The following is a 27463-nucleotide window of genomic DNA, read 5'->3' as shown; positions in this document are numbered from 1 at the left end:
GATTGCATACACTTCCGCGAAAGTTGTACGAACTTTTAGCGAAGGTTTTGACGCACGTTTGACGCAGGTTTGATGTGAAAAAACTTTCGCGCTTCGCCCAGCTTTCTTTAGGATCGTATGGTAAAAGTTTTCTTTCAATGGGTCTTGGAAGTCCTTGAGCTTTATATTAACAGAAACGGTGACCGCACATACGCACTAGTCACTTGGTGCTAACTACTCGCAATTGGTGAGCTCACTTCCTTTTAGATCACGTTACCATGGTATGGCTAAGCGCGCCGGACAGTGCGCGATCGGTCACGAAGCTATCTCATACGACCTGCCTATGCAAGCGTTCGCTCAGTGCTAAGGCAGCGGTCTTCGCAGAAAATGTGCGGCCGCTGGTGTGCGTGCTCTCCGACCGGATTGACGTCGACCGGAACGTGTCCAAGCTGTTCTGCACGCACATAGTGCTGTCCCTCCGGCGTTTTGGCAAGCCGGATGGCCTCAACGCAATCAGCAAGGGTGAGTGTTATATATGTATACGCCACACAAGCACGTAGGTCGCACATATGTGCACACAATTTCGAGATTCCTCATAAATATCCATGCCGTACAAAGAGCTAGTATTGCACGTACGGGAGCTCGACGAAGACCATTATCACTAGAACGTCTTAAAAAATTACGCGGGACGCACTTCGGAGGAAGCTCCTTCCCCGGCTGAGTTTCAGCGTGGTCAAGAAAACAGGATGGCACACTGACTGCCCACATTTCCATGTCGCGTTTATGCTGGAAAGAGAATCTCGGTTGGTGGCAGTGCGGAAACACGTCGCTTCTTTTTAAAGCTTCTTATTCTTTTGTCTTGAAGCTTTGGCTCTTTTCCTGATGTGCCGAATAATAACGCCCGCCTGTCGATATTTACGGGCACGTTATGCGATTATTGCAAAATGGGAAAACGGACGATCCTTTATATTAAGCTTTTCGGACAACCTGCAGTGCCGACAAGGACGTCGATTAAAATAATGCCACCAGGCGGCGTGCAGGTAGTCCACGGGGCCGCAGGGTGAATGCTGAAACGTCACAACACCTTAATTTTTTATGCTTGCTATTCCTGCCATTATTTCTCGAAACGTTAAGAAGCTAACATAACAAAATTCAACTGCCACTCCAGACATACGGGCCATTTGAGTTCCCGTATCCATTTACTTTTTACTAACGCCCCCACTTTTTCAGTGTATTATATTTACAATTGCGCTGGGTCTCGGAACTGCCTGCGTTCCGCGTAGCCCTTACCATGTTCAAGGAATACAACTGCGTGACCCTTTACGTCACAAGCCACACCCGTGCAGCTAGCGTTACTGAAAGTGAATGTGCCCACAGCAAGCTAAGACGACGCCTTCTCGCCTCCCAAACTCTGCAGTGGTGGTGGGGAACATCTTATTAGCGCAAAAGGGGAAGAAGGGGGGAGCCTTCTTAGGCCAGGAGGCCCCGTGAACGCGCTGACTCAAGAGCCCGGAATATGAGGGCCTCTTAAGCGATATTGCACGTGACTCGGCGTTCAGCTTGTGCGTTCGAGCGCATGTTTTTTTTTTTCTTTATTGCCTGCTTGGCGACAACACAACACGCACTGCTCAGTACACAAATTAGTAGCTCCAGCCACCAATCGGCTGAAGGGAGTGGCTTGAAACATCATAAATTGCGCTAGAACATCCAGAATGGGTAACCACTCAGGTTCTTCCAGCATGACTCAATAAACTTCTCCTATATAAGCAACGCTTTCAATGAAGTACTCTCGCACTGTGCGAGCATCCTCTTCGGCGTTTTGAACCGCCAGGCTAGTTTTCCACATAGAATGCAGACTAAGTGCCTCGAAGATATCATAGGGCACGCCTCCACATTGTTTACGGGCAAAAAGCGAATGCCATAAGGCGTTAATGGTAAGTCTTTTTTCAGGGTTCGTTGGAGGATGTCCCAGTGAAACACCGCATCCCAACAGTCCAGAAAGATGTGCTCAATTGTTTCCAGCTTTTGGCATAATCTACAGTTTAGTGTCCATGGGTGTACATATAGTCCTTTTTCCTGCAGCCAGGCTTTTACCGGTAGCGTGCCGCTATGAAGTTTAAAGAAGAAAGATTTAACAGATGAACGTACTGGCATTCGTTTCACTCTTTTTAGAACATCTTTTCCTGAACCAACTGCATGTAACTGACGATAAGCCGGAACAGGCAGCGCATGCAACACACACGTGCGTAGCTTCTCTGCGGTCTCCCTCGGCGCAGAGTACGTGGCGCAGCTGCGCAACTCGGCGGCGTCCGGCGTGCGCGTGCTGGTGGCGCCGCACGAAAGCGCGCTCGAGGCCCGCCACGACGGCGACGCCATGCGGCTCGCCGAGGCCACCGCCGTGCAGCTCAAGGGCAAGCAGCTCGACGGCCTGGCCTTCCTCCACGTGGCACGCACCAGCGCTGCTCTCGCCGACCTGGCGCCCACGCTCGAGGTGAGGGGGATGACTCGGGGTTAAAGTGCGGAGCTCTTTAAGAGTCAGGCTCTTCGTCGTAGCCCGTCCGACGTCATGCACCCAAACAGAGGATTTGTAAACAAAACCGCTTCCACTGGTCGGCATCGAACCTGGGTCCCTCGCGTTACGAAGCCGATGTCCATATAGTTTCGCCACTCAGACACACACTCCTCATAGGGAACGTGTTGGGGGTGATCTTGGCACTGCGTCGTTTCCACGGACATTGCCATTGCTAGGCCGCAATAAAGTACACAATACCATAAAACAAGATAAAGCATGAATTAACGCTTCATTGCCGCACATAACGAATAACTCCAGTGTTTCCCCATAGATCTTTTCAGGGGCTGCGGGTCACTTTCTTGACTACTTTCGCTGTCAACGTCAGGCTAGAACTGAAACTAGTCAATTGAGGGCGCCACAGCCTCTGTTGGCGGGTTTCCCACTTCCCGACAGCTTTCGCGTTAAGGGGAACTGCTTTAATTTTTACGGCGAAGCTGTCTATGGCTAGGGTCCAGAAGATCGTGTAACCGAGCGTAGACCAACAATATACAGAGTATAAAAAAGTTTATAACAAAAAAATGGGCCGCGTATCTGCTCCTTTCGTTGCAAATGTCGTCAAAAGACGATAGTCTTTGTAGACATTTGCCAAGGGTGATTGTCTGTAGGTGTTGTCGGCAGGTACTTTTCGTCCAGCCGGCGTTCCACTTCACTTTCTCCCATTTCTACCACGGCTCTTTGCAGGATTCGATTGAGCGTGTTGTGATGGTGACTCTTTGTCCGGGTTTCGTCCAGGAGGTGTCTAAGTAGGTTCCAAGTCTTGCTCATGTGGAGCTGCCCGTCGGCTGCATTGCAAACTTCGTGCCACTGCTGGGTGCATAGTAGCTTACAATGGGCTTCTATTTGTCTATTAAGGATTGCCACCTTCTTGCGGAGTCGACGGTTCGTACGCTGCGTCTTCCAGCGGGCCTTTATAGATTTCTTGGCCTCAAGAAGATGGGCCAGGCGGCTGTCCATCTGTGTGATGTTGTCGTCAGCCTCTATGTCTTTGGTTACGTCCGAGGTTGTTTGGACGACCGCTTTCACCCAACACTCAATATCGTCGATTTCCATGCGCTCTTGGGGTAGGGATTTGCGGAATGCGACCCAGTCCGTGATCTTGTACTTTCGAAGCGCTGGCGTCCTTTCAAGAAGGGGGACGACGATTTCGAGGACGTAGTGGTCACTCCGCTGGAAACGTCAACGAGGACTTAGATCGCGATATAGAGGTCTGGGAAGTTCGAGCGGCCTTACAGAAACTCAACTGTAAATCGGCAGCGGGACCTGACCGGGTCACTAATAAGGCACTCAAGAATCTCAACGACCCTGCCATCGAGGCACTCACGAGGTATTACAACAAGTGCTGGCGCGAAGGCTGTCTCCCACGACAATGGAAGACTGCTCGCACTATCCTAATACCGAAACCCGGGAAACCGCCCAGCATCGAACATCTCCGGCCTATCTCTCTGACCTCGTGCGTAGGTAAAGTCTTGGAACATGTATTGCTGAATCGTTGGCAGCGCTACTTGGAAGACAACGCACTCTATCCCAACACTCTTGTGGGCTTTCGAGAAAAGCTGAGTACCCAGGACGCAATGCTGCTCCTCAAGCACGAAATAGTGGATAACACCTCCACCAGAGACAATAGAGCAATACTAGGACTTGACCTACAATGTGCATTTGACAAGGTTCGACACTCTGCAATCCTTCACCAGGTGTCCCACCTGAACATGGGCAAACGCACATACAATTATATCAGAGACTTCCTCACTGAGCGCTGCACTCAGATCTGCGCGGGTCATCTAGAACTACCCGAAAAGCAACTGGGCAGCGTGGGGACCCCGCAGGGGTCTGTCATCTCCCCGCTGCTCTTTAATCTGGTCATGATTGGCGTCGCCAACCGCCTCGAACAAGTGGAGGGTGTTCGGCACACCATCTATGCCGACGATGTCACCCTCTGGGTCTCGGGAGGCAGCGACGGTCATATTGAAGACACCCTACAGAAAGCGGTCGATATAATAGAGGAACAACTTGAGGGGTCGGGCCTTGTCTGCTCCCCGGCTAAATCAGAACTCCTGATCATACCGCCAAAGGGTCGGAGAAAGAAAGATTATGCCCATAACATCCAGGTGCACACAAAGGAGGGGCAAAAAATCCCAGAGGTCTCAAAAATCAGAGTTCTGGGGCTTCTACTGGAGCGCGGCTGCGGTAATGGAGCCACGGTCACCAAGATCACATCAAAGGCAATATCTGCATCCCACCTAATCCGACGCCTTTCAAACAGGAAAACAGGCATGAAGGAGAAAAGTTTGATGCGACTTATAGAATCCTTTGCCATCAGTCACATAGCCTACATAGCCGCGTTCCACAATTGGAGACGACAAGAACAGGACCGACTCAATGCAGCAATCCGCAAAATATACAAGCTCGCATTAGGTCTCCTCCAGAGTGCCAGCACTGAACGGCTTCTCGCCCTAGGTGTACACAACACTCTGGAGGAAATTGCGGAGGCACAACGAACTGCACAGCTAGAGAGGCTATCAGCAACACGAACTGGTCGATACATTCTCCATCGACTGAACCTCGCACCCACGAGAGAAAGAGAGACAACTAAGAACAAGATACCGGAGGAGATACGCCAACACTTGGTGGTGCCCCCGCTCCCGCGAAATATGCACCCAGAGCACAACCGAGAAAGGAGGTTGGCCAGGGCAAAAGCTCTGATCGACCTTCACGCCAACGATAACGGGGCTGTATATGTAGATGCGGCCCAGTATCAGCAGAGAAACACCTACGCAGCCACGGTGATCGCGGCAACGACGGGCAACGTCAAGATCGAAGCATCCATCCAGGCTCCAAGTGCAACGCAAGCAGAAGAGATGGCTATCGCCCTGGCCATCACAATTCCCACGACCACGACAATCCTCAGCGACTCCAAGTCAGCGATAACGAACTATGCCAGAGGAAATGTGTGCGCGGCTGCTGCCCATATTCTCTCTCAAATACGGGAACGCAACCTCGCCATCTACCTCAAGTGGTTTCCCGCCCACATGGGACCCCACATCTCTGGGAAGGGGAACACCAACCATAATGAGACTGCCCATGCTGCAGCGCGAGATCTTACCAACCGCACTGCAGCAGAAGTCGACACTGATACTTCTGAGTCGTACAACGCGAGCAAGGAACCCATGAATACCTACAGCGAGATTGTCACCTGGTACCGACTCAGCAGACGGACCATGCCTCCTCCACACCCGGGCCTAACTCGAGCGGAAGCAGTCCTCTACCGACAACTACAAACACACTCTGTCCTTACACCAGCCCTTGCCCGATACGTATGTCCCGAGGTGTACGAAACGGACATCTGCCGCCTATGTAAAGACCAGAGAGCTACACTGGCTCACATCTTATGGCAATGCAACAACGCAGCAACGGGAACAACGCTTCCTCAGGAAATAGAAGACGCCAAGTGCAGCGCTAACCTAGACACACAGCTCCAGGCGGTCAACACTATCATCGCAGCACTGGAGCTACAACGGCCGTCAAGTCAACGCCAGGAGGAGCCCACCAGGAGCAGCGCCCAGGGGACCACCGGGAGTGTCCGGGACCTGGATCGAGTCGCTCCTGGGATGTCCATGGACCCCTCTACCGAAGACTAACCATCGGCCTGTATTGGCGCCTTAACAGGTTGCCTCCTCATGTGCTTTAACATGAGTGTTCAATAAAGTTTCACTCACTCACTCATTTGCCAAGGAAATGCCCCCTTTCCCGCTCGCCTCTCATGCTGTTCCTGTACCGTCGCGCTCATCCCAAGGTAGACACACTAAAGGTTTGCGCAAGGCGATTTGAATTTACCGCGTTCCACTGCTACAGGCCAGGTTCCTCGATGCCAGCGCTGCAGTACGGTGGAGACGCGCGTGAATGGAGGCGGCCGACTACAAGATTTATAGAACCGCGTGGCCGTGCTCCACGTGCGTTCCAAGCAGAACCTGGAACCTAGCTAGTGAAACCTTTCGTTGCTGTTGCCGCGTGATTTTTCGTATGCCGCCAGGAGGCGGCGGTTTTCTGCAGTAGATGTAGAATATCATTTGCTATCGAAAAACCAAGCATCCAGGAATTTTTTAATAAAGGAACACTGTAAATATTCCTTATGTACTAATTTCCTGTCCTGTATTTGCTTAATGTCTTGTTCTTGTTCAACAAAGTTGACAAGTATGAACATATAAACAGGGCTTAGACGTTTACATTTGGGTGTGAGTATACAAGACTATTGCGTAGTAAGCATTTTACTTTGGCCGGGTGGCTGAATCGAGTTACAGACAGACAGACAGACGGACAGACAGACATACAGACAGACCAAAATTTCTGGGTTTAAGTAGCCCAAGAAAGACTATCGTCTTTAATAACGGAAACATCCTACGGCATCAATATTTTAACATCAAGCGGCTTACATTTCCCCTTAAAAGGTCACTTAGTATCATTGCAGCATTCTTCAGAGGTGAAGCCGTCGTTAAGGGGATCGCTGTAAGCTTGCTTTTTGTAAGCTGTCTTTCTGAGGTTGTGTGCTGCACAATGAAGAATAACCATCCACGGCGAGAGTCTGGTTTGAGTCCAATTTTATTCTTCTGTTCACATCGGGTGCCTATTTCCCGAGCTCTGCATACCCTTCGCCACGCGCGGCGTCTATCTCCCCCGTGACATTGGGCAATGCCATGCGTTCTTCGGCGGTCACCCGTGCGCCGCACTATACTCGAGAACAATTTAAAGACGGCAATGGACGTTACCGCTCTGCCTCATCACTGCAGCCGGTTGTTACTTCGCACTATTCTTAATAGTGCGTCATTAAGAATATTTTGAACATGGCACTAGCCGTTTAGATGATTTTTTGGATTTAATATGCCCATGAACGACTGCAGCGGCGACAAACAAACTACGTGAGAAAAGGCAGACGATATCACGCATTCCTAGCAATGTCCTTTCAAAACGCGAGCGCCCGTTGGCATCCGGGTCCGTTTCTTAGGCGGAGGGATACCGCATATGAGCTATTGCCGTTCTAAACCTGTTCACGAGTATAGCACCGTCATTGTGTGTTCTTTGTGACTCAGAGATAGCACCACTGTCATAATTCAGGAAAGCGAATCGCCAGTATAGTGGAACCCCAACTAAAAAATCCCAGTAGAGCGCCAGCTTCGCTACACTACTCTCTTCACGAGCTGGAAGGCAGGGAACAACACTTCTGAACACCGATTATAAGAAAAAAATTTTTTTATATAAATGATACCGCATCTGCGTCTTGCCCTTATTTTTGTTGTATTTCGGATCTGGCTGTTGAAATATCCTCGGGACAATTGTGGCCTGCCTTGTTCTCGCAGGTTTTGCACGAGACGTACAAGACCGCCAGCCTGTGCCTCGGCTTAAGTATCCAAATTCTCGATCCTACTACTCCAACCAACGATGTCAGCAGATCCCTCTCCATCGTGGCAAAGTAAGAATCACATGGTCGAAAACTGGGTTAGTTGGTATACATACACTATGATGGAACAGCGCAGACTTAATGGGACGAGGGAACACAACCACGAGCGCTCGTGGTGTGTTCTTCTCTCGTCCCGTTTACTTTGCGCTATCCCGCCATAATGAGAGTGAGATTTTGCGCTTATCGTTCATTGCTGCCTGCAAATTAGCGCTGTCGGTAAATTAGGCGCCTGAAGATATGCGCCTGAAGAAATTAAGCGTGAAAGATATTCTGAAACACTCAAATAGCGCCTGCAGCGCACCACTTTGAGCGATGCGATTGCTGTCGTTCATAGACAACGCACCGTAAGCATTCTTGAACGTCGCTCGAGTGAACATGATTGCAGTGCTTGATTGAGGGCAGCCTGCAAGTTTAGATGATTAGGCTGCCTCATTCGGCACAGGACTAGGACAGCAGGATGAGCACTTCCCATGTGATTCGGAACGCTGATAGGCGCCTTTGCGCAACTAAACCAACCTAAAAGACATTAAACTAACCTTACTTACGAGTATAATGCACCGAATTGACGAAAGGGTCAGTCTTTCTTTTTAGAAAAAAACCGCGGAATTCATACAGAGTACAAAGGTTACAAGCGGTCGAACCCAGGATGAAAGCTGCTACGCTACCCACTAAGACACACAAGGTCGGACAGGAAGCTCATTTTAACCCGTGATCAAGATGCTTGCGGCAGTCTTCATAGCCACCCCGTAAACCGCGCAAGGCGGAGCAAGTACCCGGCGTGCATTGACTACGTAACGGAATGTAGCGCCTACGTCCTCCCCACGCCGGGGCAAATTTTTAGGCCTGGTTCATTACTGCAAATGTAACAAAAAACAGTCTGCGATCTCTACTACAACCCTCCATTAGCACAGCTCATAAACGTAATGTCTACAACCTGTACCAACCTGAACCAACCTCGTACATTTCCTGGAAGGAGAAAACTATTAATTGTGCATGGGTGTTTCTCAGTGGAGCGCGGTAATACAAAGAGGGGCGTTGGAGAAGCAGCTGTAAAGCATTCCATTTTGGTTTCTGTGTCTCAAATAACTCCCAAGATCCAAGTGCGTGGGATGATGGCTGCTCGACCCAACGGCATACACTTTTTGAAGCTGAAAGCTGTGCAAGAGGCTTTTCTGTATGATTTTTTTTCCTTAATGGAGTACGGTATTACGAAGAGAAGCGTATGAGAGGCATTAGTAAGCAGCGCATTCTGCGTTATGTGTCTCCACTAACTCCCTGGGGCATAACTAAGCTCGTGGGATGTTGGCGGCGCATTAAAAATGTTCTGTGTAACATCTTGCTGAATGTAGCCCGCCTGGATACTCTCGCTCCCGTGGGCACTTCTCGGCGCGACGTCATACAGTAATCCTCGACACCTCTACCCAGGCACGTGGATCTCTTGGTGGTGAACTCGCACTACCCCGGCCGTCTCGGTCCCTGCCGGGCTGTGCCGCTGGCATCTGCGGTGCAACCGACGCGCTCTTGCCTTCCTACGGTTGCGGCGGTAAGCGCCCGTTACGGGTAAAGGGGAGTAAACACTCGGTGCAGTAAACTCCCGTTAATACAAAGTCCACGGGGACCGCAAAATACTTTGAAGTAACAGAACTTCCCATTGAACAGAAAGCACAATGGCAGCATTGCCATTAGTCCGCAAGACGTCGCCCTTCTTGATTTTGCTCAGAATCTCGACTTTCGCAGCAGTTCAAGCGTGTTACCCGAGTTGTCCTGATGGTTAAGACTTATCACCAAATTCGAATCTGGAAGATTCCACCACACAAAGTGCTCACACGGAGCTGCGCGCAACAAAGAAGGTTGAGGACCTTTAAACAGAGATGCGTACGCTGACGCGAGTATCAGCTCACGCGCTGCCTCAATAGAGATGGCGCCAACATAGTGCAGAGCACGGAGGGGTTCTCACGCTTACAAATTAACAATTTTATCGAGATATGACGGTCCCCTCGATGCTTTTTATTCGAAATAACTTCCGATTTAGCGATACATTGGGTTTTGACTTCGAATTATCGAGCGATTTTACTGAATTGGATGTAAAATTGTCAGGACCCGAATATCAGTTGCAATTACCCGAAAATTCCAATTAGGCGACTCCGAATATCGACAGTCGACTGTATAACGAAATCGCTTCGTTGAAAATCCCGTTTACTCGAAGGGTTTCGAAATGTATTGAGAGTGAATCTTTAGAATCCAGGTTTCTGTCCCCCACAACATTTTTTCTAACGACGGCTTACTGCAGTTGAAGTAATCGATTACTTTAAAAAGCCTATTATCTCAGCTCATCCAGAAGAAAGAAAATTTTCGCGATGATTTGACGCATCGTACGCATATCCCCTCGTCCGAGATGCCGCAGACAAAGCAGAATTCGATGGCTCAAATCTATATTTCTTTTCCTTTGTCAAAATCCGTGCCTTCATCTTGACATCTAGCAGTTGTGCCTTAACCAGTCGAAATTGACTCATTATGCATCGGATATCGTGCATCGTGCATCTTATGTAGTTGTACTTCTCACAATTTACAAAATCTCGGTTTTCTTGATCTATCGCGGAACCTCAGTGGCTTAACTGAGGTTGCAAATTCGGTCCGTGTTCCTGTTCGTGTTCCGTCCGTCCGTGTTCCTGATGGAGCAGTATAACAAAAACTCTCGCGTTTCTATGTATATAAAATATCCCTTAAAGGTTCTCTTTCAGCACAAACTTTCTAATATCTTGCAGCCCAGATAAAACACCCCGTTATCTAGAATACTTCGTCTTGGGTTCGGTGACTTGCAACTAAATACTTATCATTTTTAACCGTCTTGTGGATTTCTGCTAGTCATTATTTGCTGGACGACACGGTTTCCATGCATCCTCGTCAGGTTCAGTTAAGATAGAAACACGCCAGCCATGAGTTCTGCGCCCGATGCCCCGGTACCCAGCCTAGGCATCCTTAGGTCAAAATAGTAAGTGATCTGACTCACTGGGTCTCTATCGCAGGACACAGCGTTGCAGTGGTTGAAGGACGTGACGGAGAAGGGCATCAGCCTTGCCTGTCTCTCCGTGGACTTGCGTGCGCTTCGCTTCACCACCTACGGCCAGACCGCACCTTTCGGCTCCTGCCACCAAGAGTTGGCAGTGGACTTTCCCAGTGTACGTAACACAGACACACACTCTTTAATCGTGGTATACGAGCCTGTTATCACGCGAAACCAGTGCCCATCCTTAACACGGCTGGCAGCTCGATGAAAGTCAGCCTGACGTTAAAAATAGCATTATAAGTCTACCGTTTATTATATACAACAGATACTCTGTAAGAGGTTCGATTAGGGCCTAGGGAGTGCGTGTAGCAGAAGAACCGGCATACAGAGAGGTAGAGAGAGAACAGAGAGAAGTGATTAGATTTTAATGGAAACGCTGATATAAAGGGACTGGGGATATTATTGAACCCTTCAGGGGAGTTCACCTGCTTTTAACCCAGTCCGGCGGTGGCAACATAGTGGAGGGGAATGGGATAGGGCAGTGACAATAAAGAAAAGATACATTGAAGAGAGGGTAGGGGCCACCGTTTTGCTTTGGATCACCGCGCACAAAAACACGTCACAGGGCACAGTCTTTGCGTCATGCTGTGTGCGGATGATTATGAAACTCGACAGGAGCGGTGAAGCGCCGAGGCAAAGGCAGGATGGGATGAGCTGTCCACTGCAGTACAGAACCTTGGGAGTTCGCAGGGTGCAGAATCAAGCAGCTTGCGCTCGACGGTCCCACACAGCACAGCGCCCACCGCCAAAACCAATACGCAGGACAGCGACGCGTGGTTGGCGAAAATCGCAAACCGTTGCGGCCTCGAGCGGACGAACGCGAGAACATGACCGCACTCCGCCACGGCCGCGACCAAACTCAGACGGGCCGGCGTATACCTTGAGGACGCGGAACTCCCGATTGGTCGGTGGAGTCATGACGAATCGGAGTGACGTGGGTCATTGTGTGTGACGTAACTCCAACAAAGCAATGAATCAGTGATAGGGGCTGAAATTTCTAGCAGCAGTATAAACTGTGTCCCACACAATTACCTGGGCCATCTAACGACGTATTTAGGCACATTAATGCAAGGCACGGAATGAGATTTTTAACGACTCAATCCAGCCACAATCTCAGCTAAAGTGTGGAAAGCGTGTAGCTAAACGTGGAAGGCAGTTGCGGGAAGCGCATTGTAATATAACGACGCGGGAAAGAAGCGTGCCATTGAAGTCTATTTCCGCTTTTTGTGAACGCCATGAATGATTTATTGTCATCAACAAGACTCATTTTGCCATCCTTGTGTTGCAGGTGTGCACCGCTCAAGGCTGGACTCAGGTACACAACGCTTCTCGGGACACCCCCATGTGGCAGCGCGAGCTCCTTCTGCAGACGTACGACACAGCGTCCTCTCTCGCGCAGAGGGTAGGTTTCCGCGAAATGCTCGTATCGCGCACCCTTTAAGCTCGTCAGCAACCTACACGTCGCGCTTGTGTCGTTGCAGGTTCGCTCGCTCCTGACGCTTCCTAATGCCGGTGTCGCAGCCTTCAACCTGGACTACGAGGACTACTCCGGTGTCTGCGAGGGTGGACTGCCCCAAGCCCGCCTTATGGCGATCCGGGCAGCCCTGGGTAGGCGACACTGACGAGATCCGGATAAGCGTCACTCGACGTCTTTGGAAATGTACACGCAACCCTAGAGAACATTGGCCGTCGTTCGGCTCGACGCATGGCTTCTAGAGTCTTGGGAAATACAATTCTTGTACCCTAGAACCCACTGTAGATTCCGCTGTCTGGAACGGGGATTGTAGGGCTCGCGAAGTCGTGCATTCGGGGCAGGCGAAGGCATTAATTCCACTTGGCACACGTAACCTGGTGTACTTCGCAGGTTTGACGAGAGCGCTAGAGACCCGCAGGGTTACGTGATGGCGTTTTTCGCTAAATAATGTAATGTGATAATGCAAATAGGTGCAAGGATGAAAACGAGAAAAGTGACGGCAATGATCAAAACGCGTGCAAATTGTTTTCCAAACAGATACCAAGAGGCGGTCTATGAAGTGTTTAAGGTGTGCCTAGGTTCATAGAGTGAAGAATGGCCTCTCAATTCATTCGTTGCAGGCACAAGAATCACGCATTTGCCTCGTGATGGGCTCGTGAGAACGCCTTTCCTCAGGCGCTTTAACTATGTCCGCGTAGTTGTTCAGTCAAGCATTGCCTGTGACTGCATAAATGGATAGCGAAAATTTCAATGATTACACTGCTACTTTTTAATGGCTACGAATGTTACACATACAAAATTTCTTAGCTGCATCTTCTTGCACTTATCGAAAGTGTTTGTCTGCATTTCCTTCTGCAAATCATGGCTATACGTGCAATAATTGCAAGGCGACTGCATCAGTTAGCTCAACTTTAAAAAAAAATTAAAATCATTCCTCGTTCTTCATGCCAAACATGTCTTGTTTTACCCAATTTCCGTTAATATTTGCTATGTGAGCGGTTTTGTATCCTATCGTGGCTGCTACGTCTACGCAGCTCTAATCCACCAGAAACACAAAATGGCGGCTAATGAATTTTCACTCAATCTGTTATCTTTGCAGACGATGAGAATATCACGTCCCAGTCCAAGCTAGCTCTCGCAAGTAAGTCAGTCCGTGCACGAGAACATAAGGGGCAGCTGGTGCGTGACCGCCGCCATTTCATTCTCGGCAGCTCCGGACCGTCCTCTGCTGTGCGTTTTGTCCGCGGCTGTGAGCAACGAATCCCGCGTGCCGACGGCTCACTGCACTCACCTTGTTCACGAGGGGGCTACGTACAACGCTGCCGACATGAAGCTCGTCATTCCTGGTGAGCAGGTCCTTGATTGTTTGTAAGGTTTAACGCGCCGCCGCTGCACCTTGGCTGTGAGGCGCGCCGTAGTGCAGGGCTACGGCATAATTTTGACCACCCGGAAATTTTTTAAAGGGATCCTGCAACAATTTTTGAACTTTTTTTCTAAATCCTAAACGCTTTCAGAACGTAGTCAGCAAACGCACCCTCTACTTAGAATAGGTGGTCACAAAGTACCTCAGCCAAAATTTCCTGTTCTATGCACATCAGTAAACAAACCTGATCAAAAAATGTCCTCTTTGCCTGTACTGGCATTCGTCAAGCGCTCAAGTTACGTCATTACAGCAATGCAGTGGCTAGTGGTCGGCTTATTTTAGTTGCAGCGATAAACGCTTTCCATGGCCACTTTAGAAAAAACCTAGAAAAGCAAAGCAGAAACCGAAGTCGGATAGTTGCGGCCAATACAGTTAATACACATCCCGCGAGGTATGTGCGAAGCATTAAACGTGTAGCTCATTATAAGTGTTCCCGTAGATGTTTCGAAAAATCGGCTTCTGCGAGCAAATCGCGCAGTATCGCTCCGTTGTTGCGATAACTACAGCTTTCGCAATGCTTCCACACGCGAAGGACACAGATTTGGCGGGTATTCGAAGCGTTACGGAGTTTCCTTAACGTGCGCCAAAGTGTTGACACATGGGCGCTTTCTCTTTTCGCCTCCAATCGAAATATAGCCGCAGAGGCCAGCAGCCTTAGCCACTTAGCCACCGCGGGGGGTGTGACCAGGTCCCCAGGGCTCTGATTTATCATAGGGATACTCCAGAATTCCACCTCCTCCAATAAAATTCAAGGATACACTTAGTAGTACGTAGAACTGCCAGCACGAATAGAAACACGGGACAAGAGGCGGGGCACCCTGTCGTCCGCTCGCGTCTTGTCCCGTATGGTCGTGCGCGCTTTCATCATGAGATTATTCCAACACGCTCGATTCCCTACCCTGCTACAGTTAATATACATCCCGTGGTTCATGTGCGAAGCATTAAAACTTTAGTTCTTTACAAGTGTTCACGTAGATGTTTCGAAAAATCTGTGATGACGATGTCATTTTCCCTGGCGGTGATGTCGCAAACGTTCAGTGATAAAAGAGGCCTGGCGTGTAATCTTCGCCTGATAGAGGAGGCGGCAGAGGAGGGGCGGGGTCGACGTAGGCCTCGATGGCCTTGTGGTCGTTGAGGTACGTGGAGAGAGAGAGAGAAATAACATTTGTTTAAAGAGCTCCCCCTTAAGAGCTCGTGGAGGTGCACCAACTCAGGTTCCTCTTCATGTGGTTAACGCCATGCGCGGTGTTGCGAGCACGCGTTTATAATAGCTGGAAAGCTAATCGAGAAACGTGGCACCGCCAGTGAGAACTATATCACCCTTGACGGCAGCTTCCAACTCTATTGGCCAATCCTTCTGAATGGGTGTGCGAGAAATGTGTGTCTGTGTGTGTGTGTGTGTGTGTGTGCGTGTGTGCGTGTGTGTTCGTGTGTGTGTGCGTGCGTGCGTGCGTGCGTGCGTGTGTGTGTGTGTGTGTGCGTGTGTGTGTGTGTGTGTGTGTGTGTGTGTGTGTGTGTGTGTGTGTGTGTGTGTGTGTGTGTGTGTGTGTGTGTGTGTGTGCGCGCGCGCGCGTGTTTGTTTGGGTGAGGTATGTTGACATCGCAGCTAAACGGGAATCGGTCAAACTGCCGCGAGCTTCTGACAGCAATCGTCATCGTCACTGCAAGTCAATCTGATTAAGTAGGTTATTAAGCTTACTTTCAACCGTAACGTTAAATGACCGTTCGGCATAGCCTAACACGCGCCAAGGGACGTCCAACAATTGCCAAGCTGTGTGGACCGGTTGACGAATTTAGACGTTCAAACGTAACTTTAGGCCGAACGGCGGGCAGTCGCGTACCCATTAGGGAGGGAGAGCGTCATCTACCTCAGGCACTGAGGCTAATACGCCAGCTCATAAACGCGTTCGCAGCCAATGAGATTTCTGGAATTATATCTTAGTCCCTAACGGTCCAGATGCAGCTGCCATCCTATAAACAAAGGGGGAAATCGTTCTAACTTTCCAAAAGACGACGTATGAAAACTAGCTGCCATAACCAATTCCAGTCAACCCAAGGTAGAAAGCTATTTTGCGAAACAAAGCGTTAGCCGCGGCTTTCAGCACGCCTGGCGCAGAAGCTCACTTGCTAGGACGACGTACTAGGGAGCAAAGTACCCACTTGGACCGTTAACCCAGAAGTGTTGGATTAAAACGCCCATGAATATTTCCCTGCACGAAGTTTATCAGTAGCTTTCAAGCAGTGCGTGGTTCATAAACCATGTATAAGTCACCCTAAAAGCGCTTTTAATGTGGATGTATTCCTTAACGAGAATGCTGAAGCCTCAAAGTTTTAACTCCAAACCTTCGCACAAAAATGGATATAAATGGCGAAGTTGATTGATTGATTCATGGTAGGGTTTAACGCGCCAACGCACCGCAGGCGATGAGGTGCGCCGTAGTGGAGGGCTAGGGAATAATTTTGACCACCTGGGGATCTTTAACGTGCGCCGAAATCTCGTGCACACGAGCGTTTTTGCTTTTCGCCTCCATCAGAAAAGTTGCCGCCGCGGCCGGGAATAGAACCCACGACCTCCTGCTCAAATGGCGAAGTTAGTGCACTTCATTGTTATAATACCGTAAACGGAGATAATTGGCCGAAGAAATTTTTTCAAGACCTGAAAATACACATAATACAGAAAGTACTTGTAAAAATGAACTAACATCATGTCAAACGCGTATCTTATACACAGGAATCAAAGAAGGACAGGAATAAAAAGCCAAGAAAAACCAAAACATGAACAAAAGTGAAAACGTACCAGAAATGTAACGTCCTGCATTTGCACAAAATGCATACTGAACTGACGAAGTTAACACAGGTATTCGTTCTAATATTGTAAACGAATGCAATTGGTCAAGAAAATGAAGAAGTAACCTTGAAAATACAAAAATAAAATTATAAAAGTAATTAATTAAATAAAAAAGGCCTTATACGCCTCCCTACAAACACGAAGGCAGGAATTAAATAAGATATAGGCCTAAATAAAAGGGTTAAAAATAAAGAAAAATGAAACGTAAACATTCTTCTGTGCCTTGGTTGCATGCGCATGTCAGTGTATCAGAGATTTCCGACTACGAATTCAAAATATTTGTTTTTCAAAATCCTTTGCTTATCCACCTAATTGATTGCGCCACGTGTTTCACAAGTCCCTCGTTATCTTTTAATCTGTATTTGCACGATCCCCCATTTCTCTTTCTCCTCAGAACAAACCACCAAGATTGTCGAAACCATAAAGAACCAGCCCCACATCGTGGGTCTCGACGCAAACAGCCTCGTCGACGTCTTCTTGCAAGCCAGCGACAAGGAGTTGAACGAAATCGCCGCCAGCATGGCGTCGGCCGTGCTGGGCGCCAAGATGAGCGGCCTGGCGATACTCAACTTCAACAGGACGTCGAAAACTATCGCCAGCTTTGGTCGAGCACTGGAGGCGAGTAGCTTTCACGGTGGTTCAGGTGGAGTTCCCGATATGTTTATGGAAGCCTCATAGACGAGTCGCGATAATCAGCGCAGTTTCTTGGTCATTACACTCGGAATGTAGATCTGGTAAATATTATCTGCAATTAGGTTGATCTATTATGTCGACCTGAGTAAGAATGATATCAACTGGGCGACCAGAGCCTCTGGAGAATTCCGACCAAGAAAATAATTTTTTTTCGAGGTAGTTTATTCTAGACACTTCTATTGCAACGAGTAATTTGCCACACAATCCTGACACATTGATTAGCGCATATACATGCATAAATGCATACATGCATGCATACATACATACATACATGCATAAATGCATACATGCATGCATACATACATACATACATGCATAAATGCATACATGCATGCATACATACATACATACATACATACATACATGCATACATACATGCATACATACATACATACATACATACATACATACATACATACATACATACATGCATACGCACACATACACATACATGCACACATACATACATTATACATACATACATGCATGCATGCATGCATTATTTCTCGTCATTCATTTTTTGTCAAACTTCCGAATGAGAACCTAGACGTAATAGCTTTTAAGGTAATCCACTGAATACGCAAGTGTCAAACCAAAAATAAAAGGCATTTTTCATAAGAATGCCCTTTCCATAGATTCAGATAGTACAGTTTAGAGCGCCAAAGCTCCACATGGGCTATGGGCGAGCCGTAGCGGAGCACTCCGCATGAATGTTGACAAGCTGCGGATCTTTAACGTGCACCTAAACCTCTACACACGGGCGTTTTTACATTTAGCCTCCATTTGATAAGCGGCCACCGCGACCTTTTAATCGAAACCGCGTCCTTCAGCTCTTTTGCTGGCCAGCTCCTCTCAGATTCCACATAGGGCAAATTTACTTTGAACGTAGGCTATCTACGAGCAACCCAAATGAGCGGTAACCTCGTGAAATGCGTTGTTAAATAAGTTAGAAACGTTTAAAATAGCTCCGTCGCAGACGACGCTGAACCTGCCCGTGGATCGCGCAAGCAGCCACGAAGCGGAAATGACAGGCCGGCTTTCCGTATGCTAATTCCTTCGGCTAGCCAGGAGAAGCGTTTGAGCTCCACTGAGCGCGCTTCTGAGAGTGCTGACGCCCGCGCAATACCTGTTGCACGCAGGTTTGCTCCGACCAGCCGGCCGCCCGCTAATGGCCGCTCTGGCCACTCGCTCGCCGGCTGCAACGTCACTTCAGCTTGGCCATAATGGCCGCGCTCTTCTCAACTTCGGTTTCAAAATCAGCGATTTTTGCTGGTCGTTTGCGCCGCGTACTCACATAATTCAGCTACCATATTTTGTATCTCCCATAATTCTTTGGCGAGACTATAGGAAAATAAGGTTTTTAAGTGGTCGAAATTTTGAATGCAGTAGGCCTTTGTAGCATATCCTTCGTCTACGTTGATGTTGCCTACGCCGATACTCGTCGTGGAATATTGTTTGCGCTTTGTTACAAAGGGCGTTTGTCTGCGTTTCTGTTTCAGATCATACGAAACGTTTTCGCCAAGGACCTGACAATAATTTTTGGAGTTGAAGTACTTGACTACAGTTTGCCTACCGAAATCATGGCGGAGCGACTGACAAAGGCAGCCAAGTTAGTATGAACATGAATAACGGCTGTTCCTGCAGCCATCTTTTAACTTTATCGTCTCTAATCCATATGTATACCGATAAAAATTGAAAATGAAAGTTGCGTCAAGTAGCGGTTTCTGCGATATCTCACACAGGGTATCGATTTATACTTCTACAGTGTTCAGAAGCTAGGCCAGATTTAGTGCAAAAAACCTTTACACTAACTAGAACATTGTTGGTGAATTGACGAGCGGGCGACTGGGACCCCACACAGTCTACCGTCCGCCATATATACCGTATCAGCACGATTCTAACGCGCACCATTTTTGAATAAAAATACGCGTTCAAAAATACCTGCGACTTATAGTCGGACTCAAAACTCGCAAACCTCAAAACCGAAGTCACAACAAAGAACTGAAGCGAACCGGTGCAATGAATGAGAAAGGTTTCGTTTAAACGCAAAGTAATCATCTTGGCAGAAACAAGGGAATCAGGCAGCGTCCCGTGTATGAGGCGTCTCGAAGTCGTGTGTTCGCGGTTGGCGCAAACAAAAGGACCACATTTTTAATTGTAGAGCTGCACAGATCTGCTTTAGCTGCCCACTGAGTGCGCCGATTTATGTTCAGTGAAAGGTTTTATGGAATTTTGAGGCGTTAGTTACGGGCCTTATTTCGTGTACGTGGTAGAATCGGTGCCAAGATATATTTGTAGTTTCCGGATGTTAAATTTTAGTGTGCGCTACAACCTGGGGCGCGTTACGCTATGTTCATACTAGCGACGCAAAAGCCATATCGGGATGTATGGACGTAAAAAAAAAAAAAAAAAACCGGCATGTCACGCAGTTCGGTTGGCTGAGCCGTGAAACGACGTCATTCTTTGAAGTTATGACAGTTGCGGCAACAGTCTGACCCCGGCCTTAGAATCGTGCAAACACGCTACGCGCAAATCCCGGTCCAGAAATCGTCATACCTCTAATCGTCCGATAGCACTATTTCTCCTTCGACCTCCTCGACATATGCTTAACAGTTGAGATTTTTATTCTGCTAAGTCCCAAGAGTTTTCCTCCTTGTGTCCCTACAGCCATTTGTTTGTTCTGGACGCCAATGTGTGATGAGAAAAAAACCCAATGTTGTTGCGCTGCGCACTGTTGTCACAGGGTAGCACTAAATCCCGTATGAGTTGTGGCCGTCTATGTTCTCTAAATTTTGAAGATAAAACACTACCTCAACGTTATTCACAATTATCGTTCGTGTTCCCCCCAGATTAAACGGAAGCGTAACACGTGCACAAAACCTGTTGATTGCCGGCGCGTGAGTTTACCTGCCCGTTGTCGCAGCCAGCTCGGAACGCAGACTACTAATGTCTGAGTATAACATCGCAAAAAATCGAACGCTATATCAGCCAGTTCTATCCAGCGCCCCGCAAAAGCTAAGGCCCTGGGAGAACGGTAAAGATGTGGCCCGAAGAGCTCACACCAGCGCATGATAAGGGATGAGGGTGGCACGTTCCCGAACTTGACAAGTGAACTAATGCTGGCTAGTTGGTGCACGTTGCTACGGGGAAAAAGCAGCGCTACAAAAGACGCAACCGGAAGAAGACATAGCATGAGCTGGCTGTTAACTGATTTATATTTTGAAGAAACGTGTATATACTATTCTTGGAATAGGAAAGCAAGAAAAAGGAAAAAAAAAATGTGGCGATTAAAGTGTGTTATATACATCGATTGATTTTAGGTACCTAATTTTCCTCTTAACAAGTCCAGATAGGGTGTGCTCAGGACCGCTTTCCCATTATGCGCATTACAAGCGCCGCTTATATTTTCCTTGTAGTACGCTGTTCCCGAATCGCTCGAGGATGACGGCGCCTTCAAAGGCCGGCGAGCAGAGACATTATGCGCAGCGAACGATGAAGTTTCTTACTGTACCTGTTCGGAGACTGTTTGCGTTCTCTCCCAGCCGGTCGTTGATGCAGCGGCCGGTTTGCCCCACATAACCTCACCGCAGGACAACGTAAAGGGACACTGCAACACTTTTTCCAACTTTTTTCAAAATCTTAAATGGTTGCAGAACGTAGTCACCCAACACACCCAGTACTTAGATTAGTGGGTCGCAAAGTACCTCAGCCAAAAATTATTGCTCTGTGCCCATCAGATAACTTGTAAACTCACTCAAAAGAATTTCCTCTATTTCCCAGTCTTGACGTTCTTCGGCGGCTCGAATTACGTCAGTAAGGCCATGTAGCGGCTGTTGGCCGGTTGTCCTTCAGTTGCAGCAATGAACGATTTTCGATAGCAACTTTAAAAATAAAGCCACAAAAACAAAGCAGAAATGGAAGGCGTATCTGGTGCGGCGAGGAAATAACGCAGTGCCGCTCTGTGCTGGCGATATGGTTCCAGACGGGAATGAAAGAGTGAAAACGCTTATCGAAAGTGTTGCAGGGTCCCTTTAATGTCCTACATCGCTCCCTCCGCGAATTATCCAAAGAGAGGATAATTTCTGGTGTCGGCACGGAGTTCGCGTAACACGTCTTGTGGCCCCGTTTCAGGCACGTTGATATCTTCGTGCTGCAGACGCACTATCGCCGTTCGCGCGGCTACTGTCGTGTCACCTACCCGTCGACCTACAAGGGCGACGCGCCTATTGCCACGTTGGTACGTTTTCACACTCTCGCTCCGCACGCACGCCAACTATATGGTGTAATGGGAGGTTTTCGTGGGGGAGGCGGATAGTAGCGAGGATGGGTAGAAGACTCAAAAGAGCGTACCATCAAAAATGTCATCAAAGGACGTCACAAATTGTTTTTAACAGTGGAATCTCTTTTAGTGGGAGCGATGGCGTCCTGTCAAAAAAATTAATGCATTTCCCCATAGACCGGTTGTCCACCGGAAAGCTCTTAAAGATCTCATGGACACACGGCGCGTGCGTGTAACCGGGATTCAATTGTGTCTAAACGGTGACTTGAAAATCGCAAAAAAATGGTTCTACATAAGACAACACACACATCAATCTTAAAGGGCGAGTACAAAAGTATACCTTCATCACTTTTAAACCACGCATCCGTATACACTTAGAAAGTTCGTAGTGGGCGAAAAATCGGTTGCATGGATTCGTTCTTCGTCTGCGGTTTGGGTCTCAGAAGGTTTGTAGATCGATTGGACACTCTTTCAGAGCACGTTTGGCGCACTTTTAGTGAAGGTTCTGACACACTTTCGACGCAGTTTTGATGTGAGGAAGCTTTGGCGCTTCTCTCAACTTTCGTTAAGAAGGAATGGCAAAGTTTTGTCGATTGGTCCGCGTCTCAGTTTTGTTTAAAGTGTAGCTCTTCCGGCCAAGCTGGACTCCGTCGCACTCTCTACTTCATACCAGATCTATGTGCCACATCAGAAGGTGAAAGGAAGCGAGTTTTTGTGCCTTTTCAGTAACGAAAAGTAGAACCAGAGTAAAACGGCTGGACAAGTCTGAAGAGGGCTGCGTTGAGGTTGCAGTTTGTCAATTAGAACGCATACGATTTCACAAACCTCCTTCAGCTGAAGTATGATATATAATTCAGATATTCTTTTCAGATATTCATTAGAAAAGACGCAGCGACAATGCGCCATATCAAAAACTCACGAAGCATATAGAAAGAGAACAATACTATTGTAACATCACCTAATCTGCAGTTTAGAATTTAATTCTAGGATAGAAAATGCAAACTACCGGTGAGAGGTGAATTGCTTGGATCGTACTCGAGCAATAAGCACTGCTCGCGTGAAAGAAATACTTGTTCGACGCATGGAGGGCGTTGTTTAGTGGTTTCCTTCACTCCACACACAAGAAGGCCCACACCCCTCAACTCGTCCCACTTAGCGGTGAGTGGAACACGCACCCTAGCGGTGAGTGCCATTTGAGAAGGGCACGAATTATGATTTATCGTGCGGCGTTAGGTGAATTGGACAGTGGATTTATCTAATGTTGTACACGATGTTTCACGTAATTTTAAGGAAGCATTGTAAACACAAATTTTTTTACAACCAGACCTAGTGAAAATAGTTTGGGGTTGCGATGGCCGTGTCTCATTTTAGTTCATTGAGAAATTAGTTCAGGTAAAATTAATGTCTGGAGAGTGAATCCAGCAGGAAATGTTCGATTGCGAAGTTGCAGAGCGTCAAATGAAGCGCCAAGTGCAACCGTTTGGTGGGCACGTCATGAGCATGCAATGTTCGTCACCATGTTCAATACCGCCCTCCGAAATTGAAAAGCCCGGTATGTATAGAGGGCATCACTCAAACTTCGCCCGGCTGAGCAACGTTCTCGTCTGCACTGGGCGTCGTCGCTGTGTTTGACGCGCCCGGCTCAATTTACCGTATGGGAGTTTTTTTGCATTGTACCCGTTAGGAAAGAGTGAAAATGTTCCTCTTAACCATGGAATACGTAATCACCGAGTTCTCCGTACAGCTGGAACAGAGCGTCTCTGCGTGATCTGCTCTTCACAGGAGGTACCCCTTCGAGTGTCTGCTTTGCTTTTGTTGCGATCTTTAAAGCGGCGATGGTGCAACAGAAAAAAGCCTGCCAAAAGCCGGGACTGCGCTCCAATGACGTCATTCGGGCACACTAACAACGCCCAGGCTGTAAAAGAGAGAAAAATCTGTCGAGAACGTTTCTAACCTAAGTTGCTTGGTGGACACACAGTGGTACTTTTTAGGCGATGGTGCATCATGGCCCCTCTTCTAAATGTTTTGTGCTTGCTGACTGTACTATGAAAGCATTTCAAATTCGAATTAAAGTTGAAGAAGGGCAGACAGGTCCCCTGAAGAGCTCCGGGAGTGTTTTAGTGTGGTCGTTTTGACTCGGCGTGGGTGCTCCCTGCAGACTTCGGCCGCTGCCTGGTCCCGAGCCATGGAGGTCCGCAGCCGTGTCTGCCTCTCCTACACCATGGGCGTCCTCCAGTTCGAGACCGAAGCAGGTGGCACCCTCTCTGCCGCCCCGCCGGCCTGCCACAACGTCAGCGTCATCGACCGCACACAGGCGCGTATAGGATCTGTTTAGCGGAGCTTATGAGGTATCCATCTGGCAACTTTCATTCGGTTTTCTCTCTTTTCGTGTGCGTGAAATCACTCAGTCTCCGAAAGTTTTGTTTGCACAACCGTGTGTGCGGATTTTTGTGGCTTTTGTGAAGCGATAATCGAGGTAGATAGAGTCAAGTTTGAGGCCCCCATAAATAGCATTCCTAGTTTTAAGGCTTTCTTTCTAACAAAATGTATTTTTGGCTATTTTTTTTCTCTTAAGCTAAGAAATGAGTGCTGGGAATATATCGACGTTTATAGGCACTTCCGGTATAAGTATAACTAACTCACTCGCATTTAAGGTCTGCAATTTCATGTTTTAATGAGAATATGACTAAAGAAAACATTTCGTAACTGCACACAGCGAAACTTTACTTAACACATACTAAACCAGCTCGTGAAAACAATAGGTCAAATAAACAAGAAAAAATACCTCTAGTCGCCTGTCTCCGCTTGTGAATGTGAAAGTAGGAGGCAATAATTATCGTTGATCGACTAACTGCTATATCTTGTGTCCACCTACTATTTGCTTCGTTTCCTTTGTTTTCATATTCGTAACTCCACATTCATAAGCTGTGTAGCAATAAATCAACTCCAGGGTAACCCCATAATGCTGTCGCACACAAAGCGCGTAAGCTGACTAAAGTGCCCCGTGGGATTTTCACCCTCCTGTTCTACCCGGCGTCGGCGTGGAGTAGCGGTTAAATCACATACCAGTCACCACGTGTCCCTGGGTTCCATTCCCGCCCCTGCCACTTTTTTAGATGCGAAGCATCTCATGCTCGGGGCTGTGTGCCTCCCTCCCTTGTCCGCCATCCGCACTCTACTGCGCATGCGCGTCTCTTCAGCCCCGTCAGCATTTGGGGTGACGTCAGCGCAGTCCACTATAAAAAGAAATAGTTTTCGATCCCACGACTCTGGGCGCAACGGGAGGTACGTGGCGCTCTTCCCACTGCGCTACAAACCGAGACGGGAGCATGTGCTACGAACGCGCCTTATGTCCTTCACTCATTCAAACTACGTCACGAAGCTACCGATACGACGAAGGCACGCGAAGCTGACCGTCAACGGAAACGACGAACTGAAAACTAATGGGAACTTCAGTCGACCCCGTGGCTGCTTCGCATACTACTCAGGGTTCTCCTAAGGGAAGATGGTGTAATTTTTTTTATTAAAGCGAAAGCTTTCTTAGTGGTACCGATGGCGTCTTTTCAAAGAAGTAACGCATTTTCCCATTGACTGGCTGGTTGACCGAAACATTCTCAGATCTCTGGAAGCACAGCGCGTGTGTGAAACCGGGCTCCCATTGTGTCAAAGCGGTTACTTGAGAGTCGCGAAAAAGTAACGGTTCCAAATAAGACTACACACGCGCACTGATTATGAAGGAGTACATTAGTACACCTTTATTTATTTTTGTTTTATTTTATTTACAAATGCTGCTGGCCAGAGGCAAATGCAGGAGGAACAAAACAATACAGTTATCGTACACAACACTTAAGTACAACATCAACGAAATACGGAACATTTTCATGTCAAAGCAACGAAACGAAAGGGTGGGGAGGTAAACGCGGGAGACTTGTAATAGTTAAAAAGGAATCTCAAATTTCTGCGTGAATAAGGTCAGGAGAGTGTAAACTGCTTGCAGGCAAACTTTTCTACTGCTCTATCTTATAAACCAGGTTTCGGTGTATATTTAGGTCATTCGTAGATGTGTTTACCAAGTGCGTAAAAAATCGTTGCCTTGGTTCGTTCTTCTTTAATGATTTGAGCCTTCTAAGGTATACGACTATCGATTTGACGCACTTTTAGTGAAGGTTTTGACGCACTGTTGATGGTAGAAAGCTTTCGCACATTTCTCAACGTTCGTTATGAAAGGAGGGTAGTTTTTGTAGTCAGATGACGTCGCGTGGGTTGTTAGTATCATCCGCTTTTTGGCATTAAAAACTGTCCAGCATTAAAAACTGACTCCAGCATTAAAAACTATCCCGAGGTCATTTGAGTCAAATGAGCCAAAGCTCGTCCAAACAAATTCCCAAATTTAGTTGTAAAAATTGGCATTTTCACTGTGACCGATTTCCTTATTTTGTCCTTCTTCTTTCCACGCATAAATTCTGGCAAAACTGTGACGGATAATAAAAAACTTGCGCTCATCCGCAGATCTCAGCGTTAGTTACGCGACGGCAAAGGCAGGGTGAACCAAATCTAATCGAATAGTTTGCTTTTCAGGCTTGCGATGACAAGGACTGGGAGGTGGAATCAAACAACAAGAACATTCTCTCCGTGGTTCGTCGGAAAGACAAAGTGCTTCAGACTTTCGAGTCCGCGCAGTTCCTGACCGAAAAGGTGCGCTTCAACTGCGTTGTCCACGGCTCTCTTCACAAGGCTTTTCCCGGCTGCACGTACAGCCTTCCAAATTTTTAATAATATAGCCAGAGCGACGACCGATCGGCATGTCAGCGCCATATCACGGTGTTCACCTGCAAAATGGCGAGGGTACGCGCACGCTCCCAGAACTATCGGTTCAGTGCGTCGTCTGCTCCGCTGTTCTTTTCAGAACAACACACCCCCAGGTTTTCTAATCTTGCCAGGCCGTTTCGCTACCGCCAAAGGTAGCTAAGCAATGTGGGGCACAAAATCATTCATATGCAGTGGCAGGGGGCGTGCCACTCTCAAGGAAACAGCGTAGCGGACGACACTCGCACACCAGATCGCTCTATGCGCATGCGCGTACTCTCGCCTATTTTGGCTGCTGAGCACCGTGATAAGGCGCTGACATGCCCATCGGTCGTCGCTCCGCCTATATTACTAAAAATTTTGGAGGCTGTACACTTAAAAACACTAGCAAACACACGAACGAGGGATGTTATTCTGTTCATTACTAGGCCTTCAGGAAGTCAAGTTCAGTCCACCGAAGTCAATCACAGCAACAGGCCTTGTGCTCCACTTCCTTATGCTTCAGCCCGTAGCCCTTATTTTTGTGGTAATACTCATTTTTTACTACGTTAGACGTTGCGCTGACACACAACTAGCCCGCCTTGAAGGGTCGGCAGCGAGGTTGGCTCACAGACATAGAACGCACACGGGGAAAATTTAATTCAGGAATCCCTGTGGAAGCTATAAGAAGAAGCTGGTGTTTCTTTTTTTTTTTTTTTTTTTGGTCCACAACTCGTCCCCAGTGCTCGCTCGCTCTCCAGCACTGATAGAGCCGTTCCAGATGTCTCGCTCCCTCTAGCCTCGTCGTCTCAAAAGAAAGTCGTGCTGATGGGTTGGAGCATGATTTTTGCATTGAAGTCAACGCGTTGAGGACGGAAAAAAATTGGAAGGCAG

The 27463-nt window shown here is 48.0% G+C and overlaps 2 protein-coding genes across 2 annotated transcripts in view; both read left to right on the top strand.

Moving 5' to 3' along the window:
* The window catches only part of LOC144153300 (uncharacterized), a 61216-nt gene extending 42542 nt beyond the window's left edge, over window positions 1-18674 (top strand). The window contains exons 12-22 of the mRNA XM_077684951.1: window positions 364-501; window positions 2256-2470; window positions 7900-8012; window positions 9426-9543; window positions 11027-11179; window positions 12356-12469; window positions 12549-12675; window positions 13641-13682; window positions 13753-13887; window positions 17207-17430; window positions 18645-18674. Of these exons, the coding sequence (XP_077541077.1) occupies window positions 364-501; window positions 2256-2470; window positions 7900-8012; window positions 9426-9543; window positions 11027-11179; window positions 12356-12469; window positions 12549-12675; window positions 13641-13682; window positions 13753-13887; window positions 17207-17430; window positions 18645-18674 (1409 nt within the window). The remainder of the gene's footprint in view (window positions 1-363; window positions 502-2255; window positions 2471-7899; window positions 8013-9425; window positions 9544-11026; window positions 11180-12355; window positions 12470-12548; window positions 12676-13640; window positions 13683-13752; window positions 13888-17206; window positions 17431-18644) is intronic.
* Window positions 18675-19008: 334 nt separating this feature from the next.
* LOC144153299 (uncharacterized) overlaps window positions 19009-27463 on the top strand; it is a 74684-nt gene continuing 66229 nt past the window's right edge. Inside the window, 4 exon segments of the mRNA XM_077684950.1 lie at window positions 19009-19114; window positions 21637-21742; window positions 23943-24098; window positions 26363-26479. Of these exon segments, the coding sequence (XP_077541076.1) occupies window positions 19086-19114; window positions 21637-21742; window positions 23943-24098; window positions 26363-26479 (408 nt within the window). The 5' untranslated portion in view covers window positions 19009-19085.

This window comes from Haemaphysalis longicornis, unplaced genomic scaffold (genome assembly GCF_048455015.1).
Source record: "Haemaphysalis longicornis isolate Haplotype H1 unplaced genomic scaffold, Haemaphysalis longicornis Haplotype H1 scaffold_9, whole genome shotgun sequence".
NCBI classification, from domain to species: Eukaryota; Metazoa; Arthropoda; class Arachnida; order Ixodida; family Ixodidae; genus Haemaphysalis; species Haemaphysalis longicornis.
The sequence above is the reverse complement of the archived record's forward strand: the minus strand, read 5'-3'. Positions and strand labels throughout refer to the sequence as shown.